Genomic DNA, 19690 nt, shown 5'->3' on the forward strand with positions numbered 1-19690 from the left:
TTATCCTTTTAAAACTTAAACGGTTTCCTGATTTTTCCAGATCGCGTCGCTTTCGTTATGAAAAATCACCATTTTCGTACTAAATATTGATATAAATTTTATAGTGACATTACAATTATATACCGTCTGTTACCCGAAGTAAACTACAGACATAGATTCAGAACGCACACTGTAGTTTGAGATTTTGTATGCTAACATATTGCTCAGTGTATAGTTTTATGTTTCTAAGAAAAGTAAACACCCTTTGGCACAAAATATAGCCGAAAAATTCTTCGCCAGTTTCGCTGAAATTTGCTGCTCACTTCATATTCCCAGCGGCTGAAGAAAAGAGGCACAGGAAGTAACATGCGAGAGTCCCGCGCCCGTGATATAACTTCCGGCTGGCGAAAGGATGGCGGCAAAATTAAATTCCTAGTTTTCAAAGCCAGCGATCCACCGAGACCACTTTTGATTCCCGGGGCGACTGTGGACTCTTGTCCTCTTCTGTTCTTGACATTCGGTGGAAATTACGAGAGCAAAATTCCGATCACGTCGTGGAGGCCAATAAAGCCGGAACGTCAGTACAAATGTTGTGCAGGATTTCCTTGTCATCCTGATTGTAAAAAGTAATATATATATATATATATAATATATATATATATATATATATGCTAGTTACAGATGTATAACTACCAAAATTAATTTAAAAAAAAGCGTGTGTAACTCAGTACACGTGATACAAATGAAACTCATTTGGCATTTAAAACCCCAACTCGTAAGTATATCGTAAGGGGTAAATCGGCAGAGAGAAAGAGTGAGAAAGATAGAAAGAAGATAATTTTCTAAATAAAAATGAACTAACAAAATTATTACTTACGTTAAAGTGACTGCTCAGGATATCAATCATTATTGATTGATCAATAATGATCAATATTACTCAGTGTTGAAATACTTACACCGTTAAGAAAAACTGCGCGTGTTACTGTTTCTTCTAACAATTCTGCCGTTTGGAACACGCCAAACCTCTGAAAGAAATATGAAATTCATAACAGGTAGCGCTATCTATGCGGAAAATGCAGGGACTGTCTCAACAACACACACTGCTGCTATTTGAACATGGAGGAACGCAAGTGCACTGGTAAGTCAAGGCATTCACAGCTGACTATATAGGATACCTATATCTATTTTTTTAAACAAGCGCATGCGTACACTGTATGTCTTATTTTTTCGTTCATGTATCTCTCTCGGTTCTATATTCTTTTTTTTTTTTTGGGTAGGGGAACGAATCATCGCACAAGGAGAAGAACGAAAACAAGCGCAAAAACGTATATAGCATAGTGCTCTCTTTATATATATTTTAGTCAAGTACCTAATCTCTGTTCTTGTCGCGTCAAAACATGTTCCACAACAATGTTTCAAGCAAACGTTGCATTAAAATCCGCCTTGGAATTTTATTCTCATCATGCCCAAAGACGTTTCACTTCAAAAAAAATGAGTGCGTGTACTTATGTACGCGCGTGAGAAGTTATACTTCTGTGGCATCATTAAAAATAGTTTTTAATTGCATGTAAATAATTAATTACAATAAAATAATAAAAGGGCCGGAAAAAGATTGTCAGCACAGTCAATAAAGTTCAGTTTAAATAAAATTTAGTGAATAATAAATATATATGACATAATTTGTACTAAATATAATAAGATTCTTAATTTGAAATATTTATTATTGATTATTTAATAATTTAAAAGAAAATAAATAAATTTAATAATAAATTCAAAAAATTAATTTAATTTTACTCATTTTTTAAATATTTATTATTTTCTTAATTAGATATTCACTTTTAATTTTTATCAAAAAGTTTTCATTATATTTGTAGATTTTTTTTTTAAATATTTATTATTTATTCAATTTAAAAATTAATATTAAAAATTAATATTTTTAAAATTGATTCTTTTTCGATTTTAATTTTTATCACAATTTTTTATTAAATGTTTTATTTAATTTATTTTGTAAATATTAAACAACCAATAATAAATATTTTACATTAATAATTTAATAATATTTAGTATTAATTATATTAAATAATAATATTTTAATTTATATCAATAAATAATACATACGGATAGTTAACCTCAATTATATTGGAGCACTTGAAAAAGTATAAAGGCACAATGTTTTTACTAATGTTTACGAATAGTGAATAATATTAATCAAAATATTCAATTTAAATCACTACTGAATAATTTTTTAGCACATATATAATTCGCACTTGTATGAAACTAAAACACGTGTTGTGAATGTAGAAACTAGAAACATGTGGATAAATATTAAAAATATGAAAACAGGGATCAGAGGCGACGAGCGTGCCAACATGCGCGACTAACAGAGGTTCTATTTCTATTTTGTTGGTAGATTTTTTTCGAGACTTAATAAGCTGTTTAGCGGGCAGCTTCAACCTGTTAATTTTGTGTTACAGTTATGCGCGCGCATCTTAAAACTTCAGTCTCATCATTTTTTCATAACGCGCCTAAAGAAGTATAACTTCAAAAAAAGTAGAAAAAAAATACCTACCGCTGAGTTTTGATCCACGGCCCATCAGCATGTTGACCGCGCAGTATAACCACTGCTCTGACAGAAAGTTACGAGGAATATGTGTATTACCTATATTTGTTGTATATACCAAAATAATGTGGGTTTTTTTTAACCTTGGAATTTACTCTTTACTAGGGGGGGGGGGGGGGGCATGCGGGGCATACGCCCCGGGCGCAAAGCTTTGGGGGCGCCGAAATCGCTTGCATTGTAATTCCTACTACAACTGGTAACTGGAACGTTTTTGCATGGAAGTTAAAGTAGCACAGAAACTGTTACATGTAGGTATGGAAAATGATTAAATAGCACCATTTTTCCGTGGGAAAGCCCCCAGACATCAGCTTTATTTGTGTGGTATGTGCAAAAAAAAGAGGGGAGGGGGGGCGCATGAATCCATTCATGCCCCGGTTGCCAGAGACTCTAGTTGTGGCCCTGCTTTACTATGACTATTTTAGTTTACCAAAATAAATTCCATGGTAATTTCACTATCATACAGTTTCATTTGGCACACCAATACGTATGGTATGTCCCCTAATGTGGGTTTATGTTCATACACGTGGGTCCACCATCTACCTGTGAAAATGTCGTCACATGGTGCGCGCGCAGGGGAACACCACATAACTTAGAAAGTCACAACTTAGAACTGTCATAACTTAGAAAACCTGGAAAAATTCACGTAACTTAGAAACACACGCCTTAGAAAGATCATAACTTAGAAACACACTACTTAGAAACACACAACGCAGAATCACACAACTTAGAAACGTCATAACGTAGAAAGGCATAACTTAGAACTATCACAAGTTAGAAACACACAACTTAGAACCATCATAACTTAGAAACACGTAACTTAGATACACGCAACGCAGAACCACACAACTTAGAAACGTCGTAACGTAGAAAGTCATAACTTAGAACTATCACAAGTTAGAAACACACAACGTAGAACGATCATAACATAGAAACACGCAACTTAGAAACACGCAACGCAGAACCACACAACTTAGAAACGTCGTAACGTAGAAAATCATAACTTAGAACTATCACAAGTTAGAAACACACAACTTAGAACGATCATAACTTAGAAACACGTAACTTAGAAACACGCAACGCAGAACCACACAACTTAGAAACGTCGTAACGTAGAAAGTCACAACTTAGAACTATCACAAGTTAGAAACACACAACTTAGAACTGTCATAACTTAGAAACACGTAACTTAGAAACACGCAACGCAGAACCACACAACTTAGAAACGTCATAACGTAGAAAGTCACAACTTAGAACTATCACAAGTTAGAAACACACAACTTAGAACTGTCATAACTTAGAAACACGTAACTTAGAAACACGCAACGCAGAACCACACAACTTAGAAAATTCGTAACGTAGAAAGTCATAACTTAGAACTGTCATAACTTAGAAAATTCTAAGTTATGTGTTTCTAAGTTGCGTGTTTCTAAGTAGTGTGTTTCTAAGTTATGACAGCACCCCCGCGCGCAGCTTCAACCTGTTAATTTTGTGTTACAGTGATGCGCGCGCATCTTAAAATTTCACTCTCATCATATTTTCATAACGCGCCTAAAGAAGTATAACTTCAAAAGTATACAACTAAATAAAAACCCATTTATAGAGTAATTAATCGCAACTTAATACGTTCTCAGCTTCATATAGAGCAGTGGTTCCCAACCTTTTTTTGATCAGGGACCACTTTAATTTCATTATTATTAGCAGGGACCACAAGGTTAAAAAATAATCTGTATCAAACTAAAAATAAACTTTAAGCCTAATCGTTCAATGTTAATCGAAACGTTTAACATAAGCCATCTAAAAAACCAAAATAAACATTAATCAACCGTGTTATGATTAAAAACATATATTTTTGGTACACAATTCAGTTTGCATCAATGAGATTTCTGAGCTTGCATCTTCTGTACAAGATCTTGAATTCTAGGGGTAATATTTTTGCTCAAAGCTACACGCATATCATCACTTACTTTTAGTCGATTCCTGGATTTGTTTTTAATGATCAGTAATGCAGATAATCCTTATTCGCATAAATAAGCTGTTGAGAAAAGCATAAAATAGCGCAAAGCGATTTCTCAAATTTTAGTATATGAAATTGCTTTCTTACACCAAAACGTCTCCAAAGAATCAGATTCAAAAGCGTTCTTACAGTTCCTGTCTTTTTGTAATTCAATAAGTTCTTCTTGGATTTCTTCTGCAACTTCTCTAGCGTTAGTGCCAAAAGGGTTTCGTTTTAGTGTTTAGTCCACATTAGCTTCTGTATTGTTATATTCTGAGAAGTAACGGTTGAATTCATCAACAAACATTTGCAAATTACATTTGCTGTTTTTTTGTATGCTTTCCCTAAACATGACATAATTTTTGTCGTCAAGGAGTGCCTTCACTGTTGCAAACGCACTATAATTGCCCTCGCTTACTTGACTAATCTATAACTTAAGTTTGCAAATAAAAGCACGAAGTTTATCTTCAAAATTAAAAATATTTACAACGCCTTCTAATTGTCTGTTTCCTTAACCTTGCATTTGCAAGTTCACCTTATTTAAGTGTGTAAAAATATCCACATGATATGTTAAATGCATCTGGGATGTCAAATCAGAAAACCGTACTAGTAAGTCTTCCATTTTTTTCTCACCTAGAAACAATTCAATCTCTCCTCTCAGCTCGTATAATATTTCCAGCATATGCCTTTCGACAACCAATGAACCTCTGTATGAAAGAGTAGGTTCTCATTGTTGGAGTCCATTTCAGTGCACGGTTTTTTAAAAAGGCGTGAATTTAAGGCACGGCTTTTAATGACATTTACTACTTTTATGGCCAATTTCATTGTATCATTAAGGCATTCTGGAAGAGTCTTGGAAGCTAACGCCTGGCGATGAAGGATACAATGCGATGTTAATGTTGACGGATTCCTCTGTTTGATTAACGTTGCTAGACCGGAATGTGACCCCAACATTGCAGGAGCACCATCCGTACAGAAACCGACTAGCTTTTCCCACATAATGCCATATTTCTGGAAATATCCAGTTTTTGTATTCATGATATGACGTCGATACCTCTTGATGTCATTTCCAGTTCCTGAGAAAACAACAGTTCTTCTTTGATTATGTTGTCGTCGTATAAAAAGCGGACAAAAACAAGTAACTGAGCACAATTAGAAATGTCAGTGGATTCATCGCAATGCAAAGCGAAGAATGGCTACATTTTAATTATTGAAACAAGTTGCTCCTCGATATCATTTGACATGAGTTCAATTCTAGCTTTCACCTTGTTGTTCGACAAAGGTATATCTTTTTTTTTTCTTTTTTTCTTTTAACCCTAAAACTTCTTTGACGACTTTGATCACACAAGGTTTCACAAGAGTTTCTCCTATTGTGTGTGGCATTTTGATTGTGCTATTAATTTCGATATCTCAAACGATGCTACTAATGTTTTTTTCAGATGATGCATATCTTGTACCACTAGGCCCGAGTTTCATTTTTTTTTTAAATTCTCCAATTTTCCTTGAAAGAACTCTGGTGGTTGGTCAGAAAAATTTGGATGAATCGTTTCTAGGTGACGTTTTAATTTCGCTGGCTTCAAGGCTTCGTTCGCGAGAACAGATGCGCATATAACACACTGTGGTTTTATTTCTCCATTACGAAAACGAAGAAATGCGCACAAACGCAGTACCAATCTGTTTCACATGCTGTTCGAAAACAGTATGAGAACCCTGCTCTCTATCAGGGAAGGAAGACAGAAGCGTGACAGCTCTTCTCTCTATTTTAAGAAAAAGCAACTCAATAGTAGGGCGAGTCAAACCGACAACATTAGAGTGCGCTGCAAGTGTCGTAAATGCGTCTTTGAAAGAAAAAAATATTCAGGCCGATTTTTCGATCCTCCAATTTTTCGTACGACACGCAGAAAAGGCGATTTATCCGACTTTGGCATTAAAAGAGTTAACGGTGTTTTTATTTCGTTATGAAAAACCTAAAACAGCATAATAACAATTCAACAATTTTATGATAGCATATTTTTAAGAATTTTTGTGGCTGGCTCCTTTTTTTATTTTGGGAGGCCAGTGTTCTTTTACTATATTAATTTTAACTTTCATATGGCTTTATTTTATATATAATTAGGTTTTCAACTAACTGAACCTAACTGTTGTGAACATTTGTAATACACAAACACAAGAATCATACGTAAACTAACGTCCACATTCTGTTTTGTAATTGCATGTTTTTATTAAAATGTTTAACAGAGAAAAATGCGTAGCCTACTTACCCTGTTCATATTTTATCAAAATATCCATAAGAATATTGAGGAGTTACAGATGTTGACCCACTAAACAGCTAAACAGAATCACTAACACAACACTGCTGAGCAAAACAAAAGAAAACGTACTATTGACTGACCGGCTTGCGCCATAATGTTTAGTCAGTTGCTTGCCCTTCCCCCGGTCGCCTGCGCGCGTTCATTTAAAGTTTGAAATCTTTCACGGACCATATTTTAGCTCTCGCGGACCACTGATGGTCCGCGGACCACTGGTTGGGAACCACTGATATAGAGCCACCAAAAAAGAGAGTTTTAAATTATTATCTGGTGCAGTATTTTAACTCTCTCTCTCTCTCTCTATCATTCTCTTGCGCTCTAATGTTCTGTAATCACCAGTGTTAATCTGGATTACAAGGGTAGTTGGAATAAGAGATGCAGCGTAGGGTTATTGTGGGAAAGGAGGGAGAGTGGAGAGAGCTGGGTTCGTAATTACGCTCTGTCGCCTGCTTGACATGCTTCTCGGAAGTTAGCCATTGTTTCTTTCAATTAATACCACGAACGATATTTCCAAAGAACCTTCGATTTAATTCCCTTAACTTGCGCATGCTCGGCCGTGTACAAGTATAGTCGCGAGCACCCACCGCAAAGCTAGAGGCCTCACGGACTGTACGCCTTATTCGCTCGTTTACTATAATGTTCGTGACTTCAACAAGCGCTATAACCGGCCTGACACCGGCCTGACACCAGCCTGAAACCGGCCTGACACCGGCCTGAAACTGGCCTGACACCGTTCTGACACCGGCCTGAAACCGTTCTGACACCGGCCTGACACTGGCCTGACACTGGCCTGACACCGGCCTGACACCTTTTTGACACCGGCCTGACACAGGTCTGACACCGGCCTGACACCGGCCTGACACCGGCCTGACACCGGCCTGACACCGGTCTGACACCGGCCTGACAATGGCCTGTCACCGGCCTGACACCGGCCTGACACCGGCCTGACACCGGCCTGACACCGGCCTGACACCGGCCTGACACCGGCCTGACAATGGCCTGTCACTGGCCTGACACCGGCCTGACACCGGCCTGACACCGGCCTGACACCGGCCTGACACCGGCCTGACACCGGCCTGACACCGGCCTGACACCGGCCTGACACCGGCCTGACACCGGCCTGACACTGGCCTGACACCGGCCTGACACCATTCTGACACCGGCCTGACACCATTCTGACACAGGCCTGTCACCGGCCTGACACCGTTCTGACACCGGCCTGACACCGTTCTGACACCGGCCTGACACCGGCCTGACACCGGCCTGTCACCGGCCTGACACCATTCTGACACCGGCCTGACACCGGCCTGACACTGGCCTGACACCGGCCTGACACCGTTCTTACACTGGCCTGTCACCGGTCTGACACCGGCCTGACACCGGCCTGACACCGGCCTGACACCGGCTTGACACCGGCCTGACACCGGTCTGACACCGGCCTGACACCGGTCTGACACCGGCCTGACAATGGCCTGTTACCGGCATGTCACCGGCCTGACACCGGTCTGACACCGGCCTGACACCGGCTTGACACCTTTTTGACACCGGCCGGACACCGGCCTGACAACGGCCTGACACCGGCCTGACACCGACCTGACACCGGCCTGACAATGGCCTGTCACCGGCATGTCACCGGCCTGACACCGGCCTGACAATGGCCTGTCACCGGCATGTCACCGGCCTGACACCGGCCTGACACCGGCCTGACACCGACCTCACACCGGCCTGACAATGGCCTGTCACCGGCATGTCACCGGCCTGACACCGGTCTGACACCGGCCTGACACCGGCCTGACACCGGCCTGACACCGACCTGACACCGGCCTGACAATGGCCTGTCACCAGCATGTCACCGGCCTGACACCGGCCTGACACCGGCCTGACACCGGCCTGACACCGACCTGTCACCGGCCTGACACCGACCTGACACCGGCCTGACACTGGCCTGTCACCGGCCTGACACCGACCTGACACCGGCCTGACAATGGCCTGACACCGGCCTGTTACCGGCCTGACACCGGCCTGACACCGGCCTGACACCGACCTGACACCGGCCTGACAATGGCCTGTCACCGGCATGTCACCGGCCTGACACCGGCCTGACACCGACTTGACACCGGCCTGACAATGGCCTGTCACCGGCATGTCACCGGCCTGACACCGGCCTGACACCGGCCTGACACCGACCTGTCACCGGCCTGTTACCGGCCTGACACCGGCCTGACACCGGCCTGACACCGGCCTGACACCGACCTGACAATGGCCTGTCACCGGCCTGACACCGACCTGACAATGGCCTGTCACCGGCATGTCACCGGCCTGACACCGGCCTGACACCGGCCTGACACCGACCTGTCACCGGCCTGACAATGGACTGTCACCGGCATGTCACCGGCCTGACACCGACCTGACACCGGCTTGACAATGGCCTGTCACCGGCATGTCACCGGCCTGACACCGGCCTGACACCGGCCTGACACCGGCCTGACACCGGCCTGACAATGGCCTGTCACCGGCCTGACACCGGCCTGACACCGGCCTGACACCGGCCTGACACCGGCCTGACACCGGCCTGACACCGGCCTGACAATGGCCTGTCACCGGCATGTCACCGGCCTGACACCGGCCTGACACCGACCTGACACCGACCTGTCACCGGCCTGACACCGACCTGTCACCGGCCTGTTACCGGCCTGTTACCGGCCTGACACCGGCCTGACACCGGCCTGACACCGGCCTGTTACCGGCCTGACACCGGCCTGACACCGACCTGTCACCGGCCTGTTACCGGCCTGACACCGGCCTGACACCGGCCTGACACCGACCTGACACCGGCCTGACAATGGCCTGTCACCGGCATGTCACCGGCCTGACACCGGCCTGACACCGACCTGACACCGACCTGTCACCGGCCTGACACCGACCTGTCACCGGCCTGACACCGACCTGTCACCGGCCTGTTACCGGCCTGACACCGGCCTGACACCGGCCTGACACCGGCCTGACACCGACCTGACAATGGCCTGTCACCGGCATGTCACCGGCATGTCACCGGCCTGACACCTGCCTGACACCGGCCTGACACCGAATTGTCACCGGCCTGACACCGGCCTGACAATGGCCTGTCACCGGCATGTCACCGGCCTGACACCGGCCTGACACCGGCCTGACACCGGCCTGACACCGACCTGACACCGGCCTGACAATGGCCTGTCACCGGCATGTCACCGGCCTGACACCGGCCTGACACCGACCTGACACCGGCCTGAAAATGGCCTGACACCGGCCTGACACCGGCCTGACACCGGCCTGACAATGGCCTGACACCGGCCTGACACCGGCCTGACACCGGCCTGACACCGGCCTGACACCGGCCTGACACCGGCCTGACACCGGCCTGACACCGGCCTGACACCGGCCTGACACCGGCCTGACACCGGCCTGACACCGGCCTGACACCGGCCTGACACCGGCCTGACACTGGACTGACACCGGCCTGACACCGGCCTGACACCGGCCTGACAATGGCCTGTCACCGGCATGTCACCGGCCTGACACCGGCCTGACACCGACCTGTCACCGGCCTGTTACCGGCCTGACACCGACCTGACACCGGCGTGATGCAACCCCCTCGCTTCAAGTCTGTACACCACTCTCCGAGCAGTGCCGCAGAAATTTGTCGGTGTCGAGCGGACAATGTGAACTGCGGACAAGACGACTGCACAAAACTGCATGCTTTCACAAAGCTTTTAGACCCCTTTCACACGAGGCGATTTGGTTGATTCAACTAAGTTGCCTGGTTGACTCTCAACTACGTAGTTGGCTGCCGTGAGAAGACTATTTTTTTAGGCTGGTTGTGGAACTTGTGGAATCAACCTCTCTTCCCTCAGTAAATACGTTTATACTCGTAGTGGAGCCAACATTATAATGAGTGAAGTGACCCTATGGCTTGACATTGAAAAATTTCTAAATCCTGCAACCATTTTATCGCAGCCTGGAGCTCGTTTTAACGTTAAGAAAAATAGCTACAATAAACATGTTAAAATGCACCAAACAAATATTTTAAAGTATTTTCATGGATGAATTGCATACATTGAAGTTTGAATACCTACGTAACTAACATTATTGACTAATTTTTTGGTATGCTGTAGGCAAAAATGTTATTTTTCTTCCCATAATAAGCTACGTTTAGTACAAAGTAATATATATCGTTTATATTTGCATTACAGTAATTTTAAACTAAATAACTCATTAAAGTTTTGTGGTTGTAAAAATGTTTGTGATTTTTAAAAATTATTATTTGTCTCTATTGAAAAATATAAAAAAAATATAAACACGTAGCGCCTTGCAGCCCGCCCGCTTGGAGAAATATGACTGAAATAAAATATATTGACAAGGTGAAGAATAGGGTGGTAAAAAAGCACAAGCGAAGATAGACTTATCTGAAACAATAACAAGGAGAAAGAAGAATTGCTGCTGCCGTGGTTCAAGAAAGAATAAGCTATCGATATATTTTTCGAAGGGCGTTGAAAAGAAACTCGAAAATTGGATGTGCCAGATTGCGATGAAAGCTCGAGGGGGGGAAAGTGAATTTAAAGTAAGATTAGTTTGACGAGAAATATAGTGCGAGCCAAAACATCTCACGTGCTGCTCGGAACGGACAGGTTGAGCTACGGAGCCCAGCAGGGCCAGCTCGGCACGGCCCGTCCACGCATCAACTGTTCTGAAAACATCATTGTTGTTTTGTCTACGCTTACGGCTCGGAAAATCGCTCGGTAAGAACTACATGGTCAACATATTTTTGAACGGCTAGTATATCTCTCAAATAAAACTGCCGAGCCTATTGAGATTTTTAAACTTTTTTGACCGCGCTACCTTTCCCTACTTTCCCTACTTTCTCTACTTTCTTTACTTCCCCTACTTTCCCTACTTCCCTACTTTCCCTTTCGCCCCGCTTACCCCTCACGAACCTCATGCACGCGATTACAGCTCGCAAGACTTTTATCCCGCACTATATTACCTCTGAAGAAAAAGCGGCATACAGGAAATCATAGATAACGATTTACTAAATAGATTTCATAAGAAATTAATTTGTGGATATAAGCTAGATTTGGAAGTTGCATGATGACATTTATTCACGCCACGAAGAAATTCGTTCGCTAACGCGACAATTCGATGACGGAAACAAAAGTGGAAAGTAAAATATTTTTTTTTCTAAAAGAAATATGAAACACAGCTATTCCTTTTCTGCCTTCAGTGATACGATCATAATGTCAGTTGCAGCGAACAATACAAAGACTGGCAGGGAATGCGGTTTACTTCGTTTGAGTATCATAAATTAATTTTTTTTCAAGTTTACAGTTTAACATAATTTCAAACATTTATGAAGATGCTTTCCTCAGCAAATCGCCACAAATCAAATATAGGGATCACATTTTATATGAACGTACCTATATATTAGTGTCGCATATTTTTAACAGAAATAATACTTCGGTGACTCTTGTAAATAAATTATAACTCTTTAAAATTACATATATTTTGGCCATCGGATTATAGTTTAATTTAATAATATGTAGGGAAAAAGAATCAGTTTTCGAAGGCTACAAAAATTTACTTTAGTGCATCACGTTCAATTAAATTAAGGAAAGAAGTATTCTTAATTAAATAAAATCATGCTAATCACGATAGTATTGTGAAATATCTCGATCCTGATAGCCGGAATATGTACTTGGATAGTAACAGAACAATTTATTTTGCAGCCTGATAGGGAAAATTCAAAGAAAAAAATGTAATTGTTTACAGTCGCTGTACGAAATGCTGTAGCTGGCTGCAGACACAATTTCCAGTAAATTTATTCAGGTGGATTTCAATGAACAGTGTGAAAAACATTGTGTCTCTACATGGTAAAATTCCAGTAGATGATGCAGTTGGTTACAGCTATACTAATAACTATTGTGAAAAATAGTTTGAGAAGTTTTATATAAATTGTTATTGAGGTGTGACGTGGTAAACTAGCACTGTGTTTCAATTTACTAAGCTGAATAATTCATACTAAAATAGCATAAAAAACACCGGAATTGCGTGAGATTAACGTCAGTGGTATTGGGTGATGAGAATGCTAATTTAAATTGACTTTTATCCTTTATTTGTTTTTCAATGAAAATGTTCATTATGCCCTAATGATATTGAAAATAATAGCTACCACAAGTGGCCATGTGCTTTGTTGATGAAAACTTCAAAGAAAATATAACGTGACGTCACAGCCATTATGTTTTAATCCTATTATATTATACGGCTTTCGAAGTTGGGACTTTTAATTAAGGTATGCTTTTATTAGTTTGTTATTGTGTTATAATCCTACATATTTTAACGTAGCCTATCTGTCGCAATTTTAGAATTTTCCAATTACATTAAATCTGTACTTAATTACTTTAAATCACACCTTTATTTATCTAAAAACCTGCTTATATAAGCATGTCTGGTGTTATTTAAAGTGTCTTATTCATGAAGTATGAATAAGTCAAATCTAGAACCAAATGTATGTTTTTTGTAAAATTTGTTTATTTACACCCGGTGGGGCAAGGGTTTTCCTAAATAAATCATTTATAGTACAATTTTAGTTTTAGTCTTATTACTTGGCAAATATTTTTTGATTACTAAGAAGGAAATTTGCCAATACTAATTATTGAAAATTATTTATAAAGCTGTCTGTAATACCTGAATTTTTGAATTGTAAAAGTATTATTCCGCTAAGAAGTTTCAATAGTTCTTTGGAAATATTTAACTATTTGGAATTAACCTATAAAACGATTACGTTTATAAATTATAAAGCAGATACTTTAAACAATTTTAAAATTACGATTACAATTATTTTGACTAAAAGTCTCTATAATGTTCAAGAATTCTTTGAGGGACAAAAATTGCCAGACTAGTTATACAAATTATATTTCATTGTTATGAAATTACATAATTCATGCAGAACGAACAACATTAGAATACATAAATAAAAATATGTTCGTTACCGAGGTTAGATGTTACTGCGCGTACTGCACGTTTTTATGACACACGAAACTACAGTAAACTCGTGGAATAACATCATGTCAGTGTTAAGAATGCAAGTATCCGCTCTACCACTCTGGTTCTGGGGTATAGCGCCTTCCTTGTGACTTGTAGGACCCGGGTTCGCGCCCCGGCTCCTCCAAGGCGGATTGCCCAGACAAAATGGTGGCATTTTCTCTGGTAGGAATACAATCCCTTATAACAAGTCAGGCTACCAAAGAAACGGTGGGTGGAACAGAAAAAAAACCTTCCAGGTGGCTTCCAAATGGGGAGCCCGTTTCTTTTCTTGGGCTCCCCATGCGGTGGCCATTCCGGGGGTTTCTCCGGGGGAACGGAGTTTTGCAAAAATATTTTTTGTAGTTTTGTAGCGTTTTAGTTTTTAGTAACTGTAGCATTATCATTCCAACATGTTATAAATAAAGCTCAAACATTTAAAACATTATAAAAAATTTGCTTTTGTACAAAAATATTTTAATTAAGTGTGCATCAGTCAGTGAGTGGTTGTGTGTTCAACCATTTATCGGTATATATTTTCTTGAAGTATTATTAACGGTTAAATTCTAGTCAGAAACCTTTGTTTTGTAGTATTTTAGCAGTTTTTGACAAAAAAATATTATTTCTGTAAAACCACATAGTTTTCAATCAGGAATATCGTTTTTAGCACACGCTTTTTTATATAAATGTGTGTGTGTGTACCAGTATAAATCCAGATGTAAATAAAATATTCTATTTAGTTCAATATGAGCAAAGCATTTGATACTTTCCAACCTAATCTTATGATTAAAAAATTGTCAATTTTAGGCCTCGTCAAGCAAAGCGTGGTATATATGTTTTAATTATCTTACAAATAGACGCTTCGGAGTCAAATTTGCAAATGTAATTTCATGGTATTGGGTGTTCAGAAAAGTAGTAGTTTATCTCAACTACTCTTTAATATTTAATATATGATATTCCAACTGTAATCAGAATTGATCAAGAAAAGATGCTGATGAAAAAAAAATCAATTGGGAAAAAATGTTTGTTAAACTATTCAGCAAGATATTTCAGTTGTCAAACGTCTCTGAATAATGATAGCATTTATTGTATAACCTTTAGTCAAAAAACTAATTTAATTAATCAGAATCATCACATAGTAAGTAATGACATTAGACGTGGTGTCCTCTTTTAAGACCTTTGAGTCATATTGGATGCCGAGCTTTTTTTCACCAACATGTAGATAGTACTGTTAGCAACACATGAAGATCTTTAGGTCTTATTAAATTTAAAACTTTCTCTGCATCAAAAGATTTTAATTAGAAAAGAATTGAAAGTATGCAGAAAAAGTTATTAATTTTAATATTTAAAAAATTTCAGGCATTTAAATTATTTTGAATATGCTACATTCATATATAACCTATTAGCATTTTTTATTTATTAGACGTTCGATCAGTGATGCACTTTTTATTATAAACATTTTGTTACCATTTTTGTTGGTTCAGAAATAATGACTCGGTTTGGATTAATAATTCCAACTTGCAATTACAGAATTAGTGACACTTTTAAAACCATAGTAACTGTAAACTCCTTTTGAATAATCTTCAAATATTCATTGGTAAAACTTTTGTAATCTACAAATTTATTTTGTATACACCATTTTAGTATTGGTTTAAGATTTTTGGGAAAACCTAAGTAACCAATTGGTTAACTGAACTTTATGAATCTTTATCTATCTGTGTTGATGTGTATCAGTGTATATCTTGTGCTAATGTGTTTTTTGTTGTTATTTTATGTCATAATTCGTTTATAGGTGCTGCAAGGCACAAAAACTGAATTTCTGACAGTTGTAATGAAGCAGGATAATGTGCTACGCATTGTAATATATTTTTATTTTCTAATAGAAAAAAATACTTAAATTTCAGCAGAGTTTATTTTTGAAAGACTGCAAGCCTGTGCAAATCCCATCAACATTCGAAATTTACGAGCCTATGTCTCCCCTAGAGCGCATGTGCTATTTTTCCATGTGTCAACAAACTGCACTACACAAAAATATTTCCCTCGCATTTCAGCATCTTAAAAACACATTTTGGAGACTTTAAATAATTTATTATAGATATTAAAAACCTTAACATATGAGTTTTTTGTGTTCGGTCACAGAAAACATTACATAAGAAAATCCTTGAATATTTGCGTAGGATTTGCACTCATTAAGCTACGTTTTCCAAGGACCACGCATGCGCGATGCGTCATGCGCGATGCGTGATCGCCGCATGCGTGATGACTGACCTGGGTCTGTTTTGTTAGAACGCGGGAAACAAGTCTGCGCGATGGAAGCAGCGATCTCTGCCGTCTTGTTGGAGGAAGATGCTGATGATGATTTATTGCTCTCCTGCTTCCTAGAAGATGACAGCGATATATTTAGAAGGAGAGAAGACGAGGGATGTTATAGTGTGTTGATATTACGTCACTTAATTGATAACGAAACTAAATTTAGAGAATATTTCAGAGTGTCGACTGAGATATTTGATACAATATTAGGCTTTGTTAAAGAAGACATCACGAGATCGCAGTGCAACAGAGTCAAAAGGCCAATATCTGCTGAACAGAAGTTATGTCTTACTCTCAGGTAAACAAATTTAACTAAGCCTCTTTAATGTAATGTTTTTCTTTTTAATGTTTCATATTTATATACACAAAGTACTTAAACGAAAACAAAATATAAAAATATTTACTTAATTATATTGAAATTATAGGTTTAATAAAAATTTAAATGTCCATGTACTGATGAATTTCCTAAAATGTCTCTGACTATGCATTCATCTACTCACAGAACTAATACTGGTTATTTTCTAAATTAGTCTCACGAAGCCACTTTCTTCCACATTAGCATCGTTACCACTAGAATTACAGCTATCTGTTGAATGAATCAAGCTATTACTGCCAGTAGATTCACAAATTTGGGTGGGATCTATGACAGAGACAGGAAAACCGCTGCCAATATCCACATGTTGATAACATTGTTGGTGATTAGGATTAGTCTGGTTCTGATGCTCCATCAACGATCTCAGTTCCATCTGAGACACAACTTGGCACACTTTTAATCTAGTTTCCGCAATGAGGTGTGGGGGGAATTGCTTAACAGTTTCAGACATGCTCTGGAAGAATATGTCTATCGGATGTTGCGAACGATCTTGGCCGCGGTTTTCAAGTAGATCTTTTAATATTTTCCCTCTTTCTTCACGACCTTTTCTTATTTCATCTAACATTTTTTCTTTTACTGTAATTTTTTTTTTTTAATGGAGCTGTTTAACAATTCTGAAGAACTTGTTTGCTCGCTAGGCCAATTTGTAGATTCTTGAGCGCTTTCTTCTTCTTGAAATTGGTTGCACTCTTCAGAGGGACAGTCATCCACCATTTCTTGTGTTTCTTGATTATTTTCAATTATTTCATTTATGCTGATGTTTGATTTTGATCTGAAAAAAAAAATTAAATCAACAGTGCCATCAGCTATGCTATGTTGACACACACGCGTGCGTGAGTAGTTTGATCTGGTGTATTTGGGTTTACACAAACTTTTTTTTGATAAATTCATAAGAAGTTCTTTCAACTAATAAATATATATTTCATTTGAAACCTACCAAAAAAATTGCAACAGCTCCAATAATTTCAATAAAGAATATATAATTTTTAATAAACATTCAACAATCATTATATTGTTTATACAAATTTTATTTAATACATAAGGTAAAGAGTACTTACGCTCTTTCTTTGAAGGTTTCATCAAGGAATTTCAGGCTTTCTGTGTTGTATTTCGATTTTGAAAATGCCGGTGAACCTGTCTTCGACCCAGTTTTCAGTTTCTTGTTGCTTTTTCTGTAGGAGTCGCGAATGGTTCTCCATCTCGTTTTGCAGTCTTCTGCTGTAAAATTCAAAAATCTGTGTAAATAAATGATCAAACTTTTTCTTAAACATATTTCGTGAGGTTTTTATGAGCAGCAAAAAATTAAAAAACGTCAACCTAAGTGCTATAAGAGTCGTGAGTTAGGGTACTGGTATTGTTCACGTCCTTAGGTTTATTGGGTTTTTACGATTCCCCAAAAAGGCCTCCAAAATAAAATAAAATATGTTTAAATAGCTAATGTTTTTACACACAGATATACATCTCACAGATTTACTCTTCTAGTCTAAGGTGACGGGATCACTAAGTTAATAGTGGCCTCGAACTTTCTGGGTACCGACTTGGTGCCAAGATAGCCTGAAGCAGTTAAAATAAATAACTACATATATTTTTTCTCTTTTAGGTTTATGGCCACGGGAGAGAGTTTTCGTTCACTGGCGTTTCAATTCAGAATATGCCCTAGCTGGGTAAGTATTATTATAAAAGAGACATTGCAATCTATTTGTTCAAAAATGTTGAATTCTTCAATACCATCACCTGACCAAGATGTTTTAAAACGTTCTTCCATTGGTTTTCATCGCAAATGGAACTATCCCAACTGCTGTGGGTCGATAGATGGAAAACATATCCGAATAATCAAACCTAAACATTCTGGATCTCTGTTTTATAATTACAAAGACTATTTCTCAGTTGTGTTACTTGCGCTTGTAGACGACAACTACAAGTTTTTAGCAATAGATGTTGGTTCCTATGGAAAAGAAGGTGATGCAGGCATATTTGCTAAATCTGTCTTAGGACAAAGACTTTCAGAAGGAACATTCAGATTTCCTGAACCAGCTATACTTCCTGGAACTGACACTCTAATGCCACACGTTATTTTGGGTGATGAAGCTTTTCAGCTGACTTCCTCAGTAATGCGTCCTTACCCAAGGGCACAATCTAAATGTGATGAAGAAAAAGCAATATATAATTATCGCCATTGTAGAGCTAGACGTACGTGTGAAAACGCTTTTGGAATACTTTGCCAATATTTTAGAGTATTTTTCACTGCCATCGCCATCAAGCCTGACACAGTGGATCTTCTGGTCATCGCATCATGCATAATACATAATCATCTAAGATCTGCAAGAATTCCATGCCCGGGTGAAGAAGAGGACCGAAATGTGTGTCTCCCTACTGAAAATATGATACCCACGGCAAGACAAGGACGTAATTCTACTCATCTTGCGTATAGCATACGAGACAAATTTAAAAATTACTTTTGCAGCCAAGAAGGACAAGTAAGCTGGCAATTATATCATGTGAGGAAAACAAGTTAAAAAGTATTTTTCACGTGAAGAAAGGGTAAATGCAAATGTTATTCTTTTCTTAAAAAAAAAAAATTCTCTTTGTGCTATAGTAATGCTGTGTATTTTTGTATTTGAGTGTAAAATTTGTAAATATTATGTCAAAATAGATAATTTATTAGCAAATGTGCCATTATCCTTAGTATTGACATAAAATTAAGTAACTATAAATAGGAAAACATATGATTATAAACTTCAAAAAACATAATTTTTGTTGTGCATTTAGAAGAATAAGACATAATATTATCAAACTTAAAAAAAGATAGAAAACAATTTATTGTGATAACTTGCCCTAGGCTCACCTACTACTTCAAAATGGAACATATTTTATTTCCACATTTCCTGGTGCACACCGACGTAAATTATTTTTGGTTTAGTTTAAACACTGCATAAAATATTTTTTAAACTTGGCCTATTTTTAAATAAGTAACAACTATATAGAACCGTAAGTTGTTTTTTTTAATGCAGTAAGAACTTTTTTTAAGACCACGTTTTATGAGCCTTAGTATT

General features: G+C 39.2%; 2 protein-coding genes across 3 annotated transcripts in view; both read left to right on the forward strand.

The window, feature by feature from the left end:
• Nucleotides 1-19690, forward strand: part of LOC134542940 (neuropeptide CCHamide-1 receptor-like) — a 953117-nt gene that overhangs the window by 743482 nt on the left and 189945 nt on the right. The window lies entirely within an intron of this gene.
• LOC134543056 (uncharacterized) lies at nt 16168-19306 on the forward strand. Its single transcript, XM_063387778.1, has 2 exons — nt 16168-16562; nt 18238-19306. The coding sequence occupies exons 1-2, from the start codon at nt 16264-16266 to the stop codon at nt 19151-19153; spliced, it is 1215 nt and encodes a 404-aa protein (XP_063243848.1). The 5' UTR covers nt 16168-16263; the 3' UTR covers nt 19154-19306.

The sequence above is a fragment of the Bacillus rossius genome, assembly GCF_032445375.1.
Source record: "Bacillus rossius redtenbacheri isolate Brsri chromosome 9 unlocalized genomic scaffold, Brsri_v3 Brsri_v3_scf9_2, whole genome shotgun sequence".
Lineage (NCBI taxonomy): Eukaryota > Metazoa > Arthropoda > Insecta > Phasmatodea > Bacillidae > Bacillus > Bacillus rossius.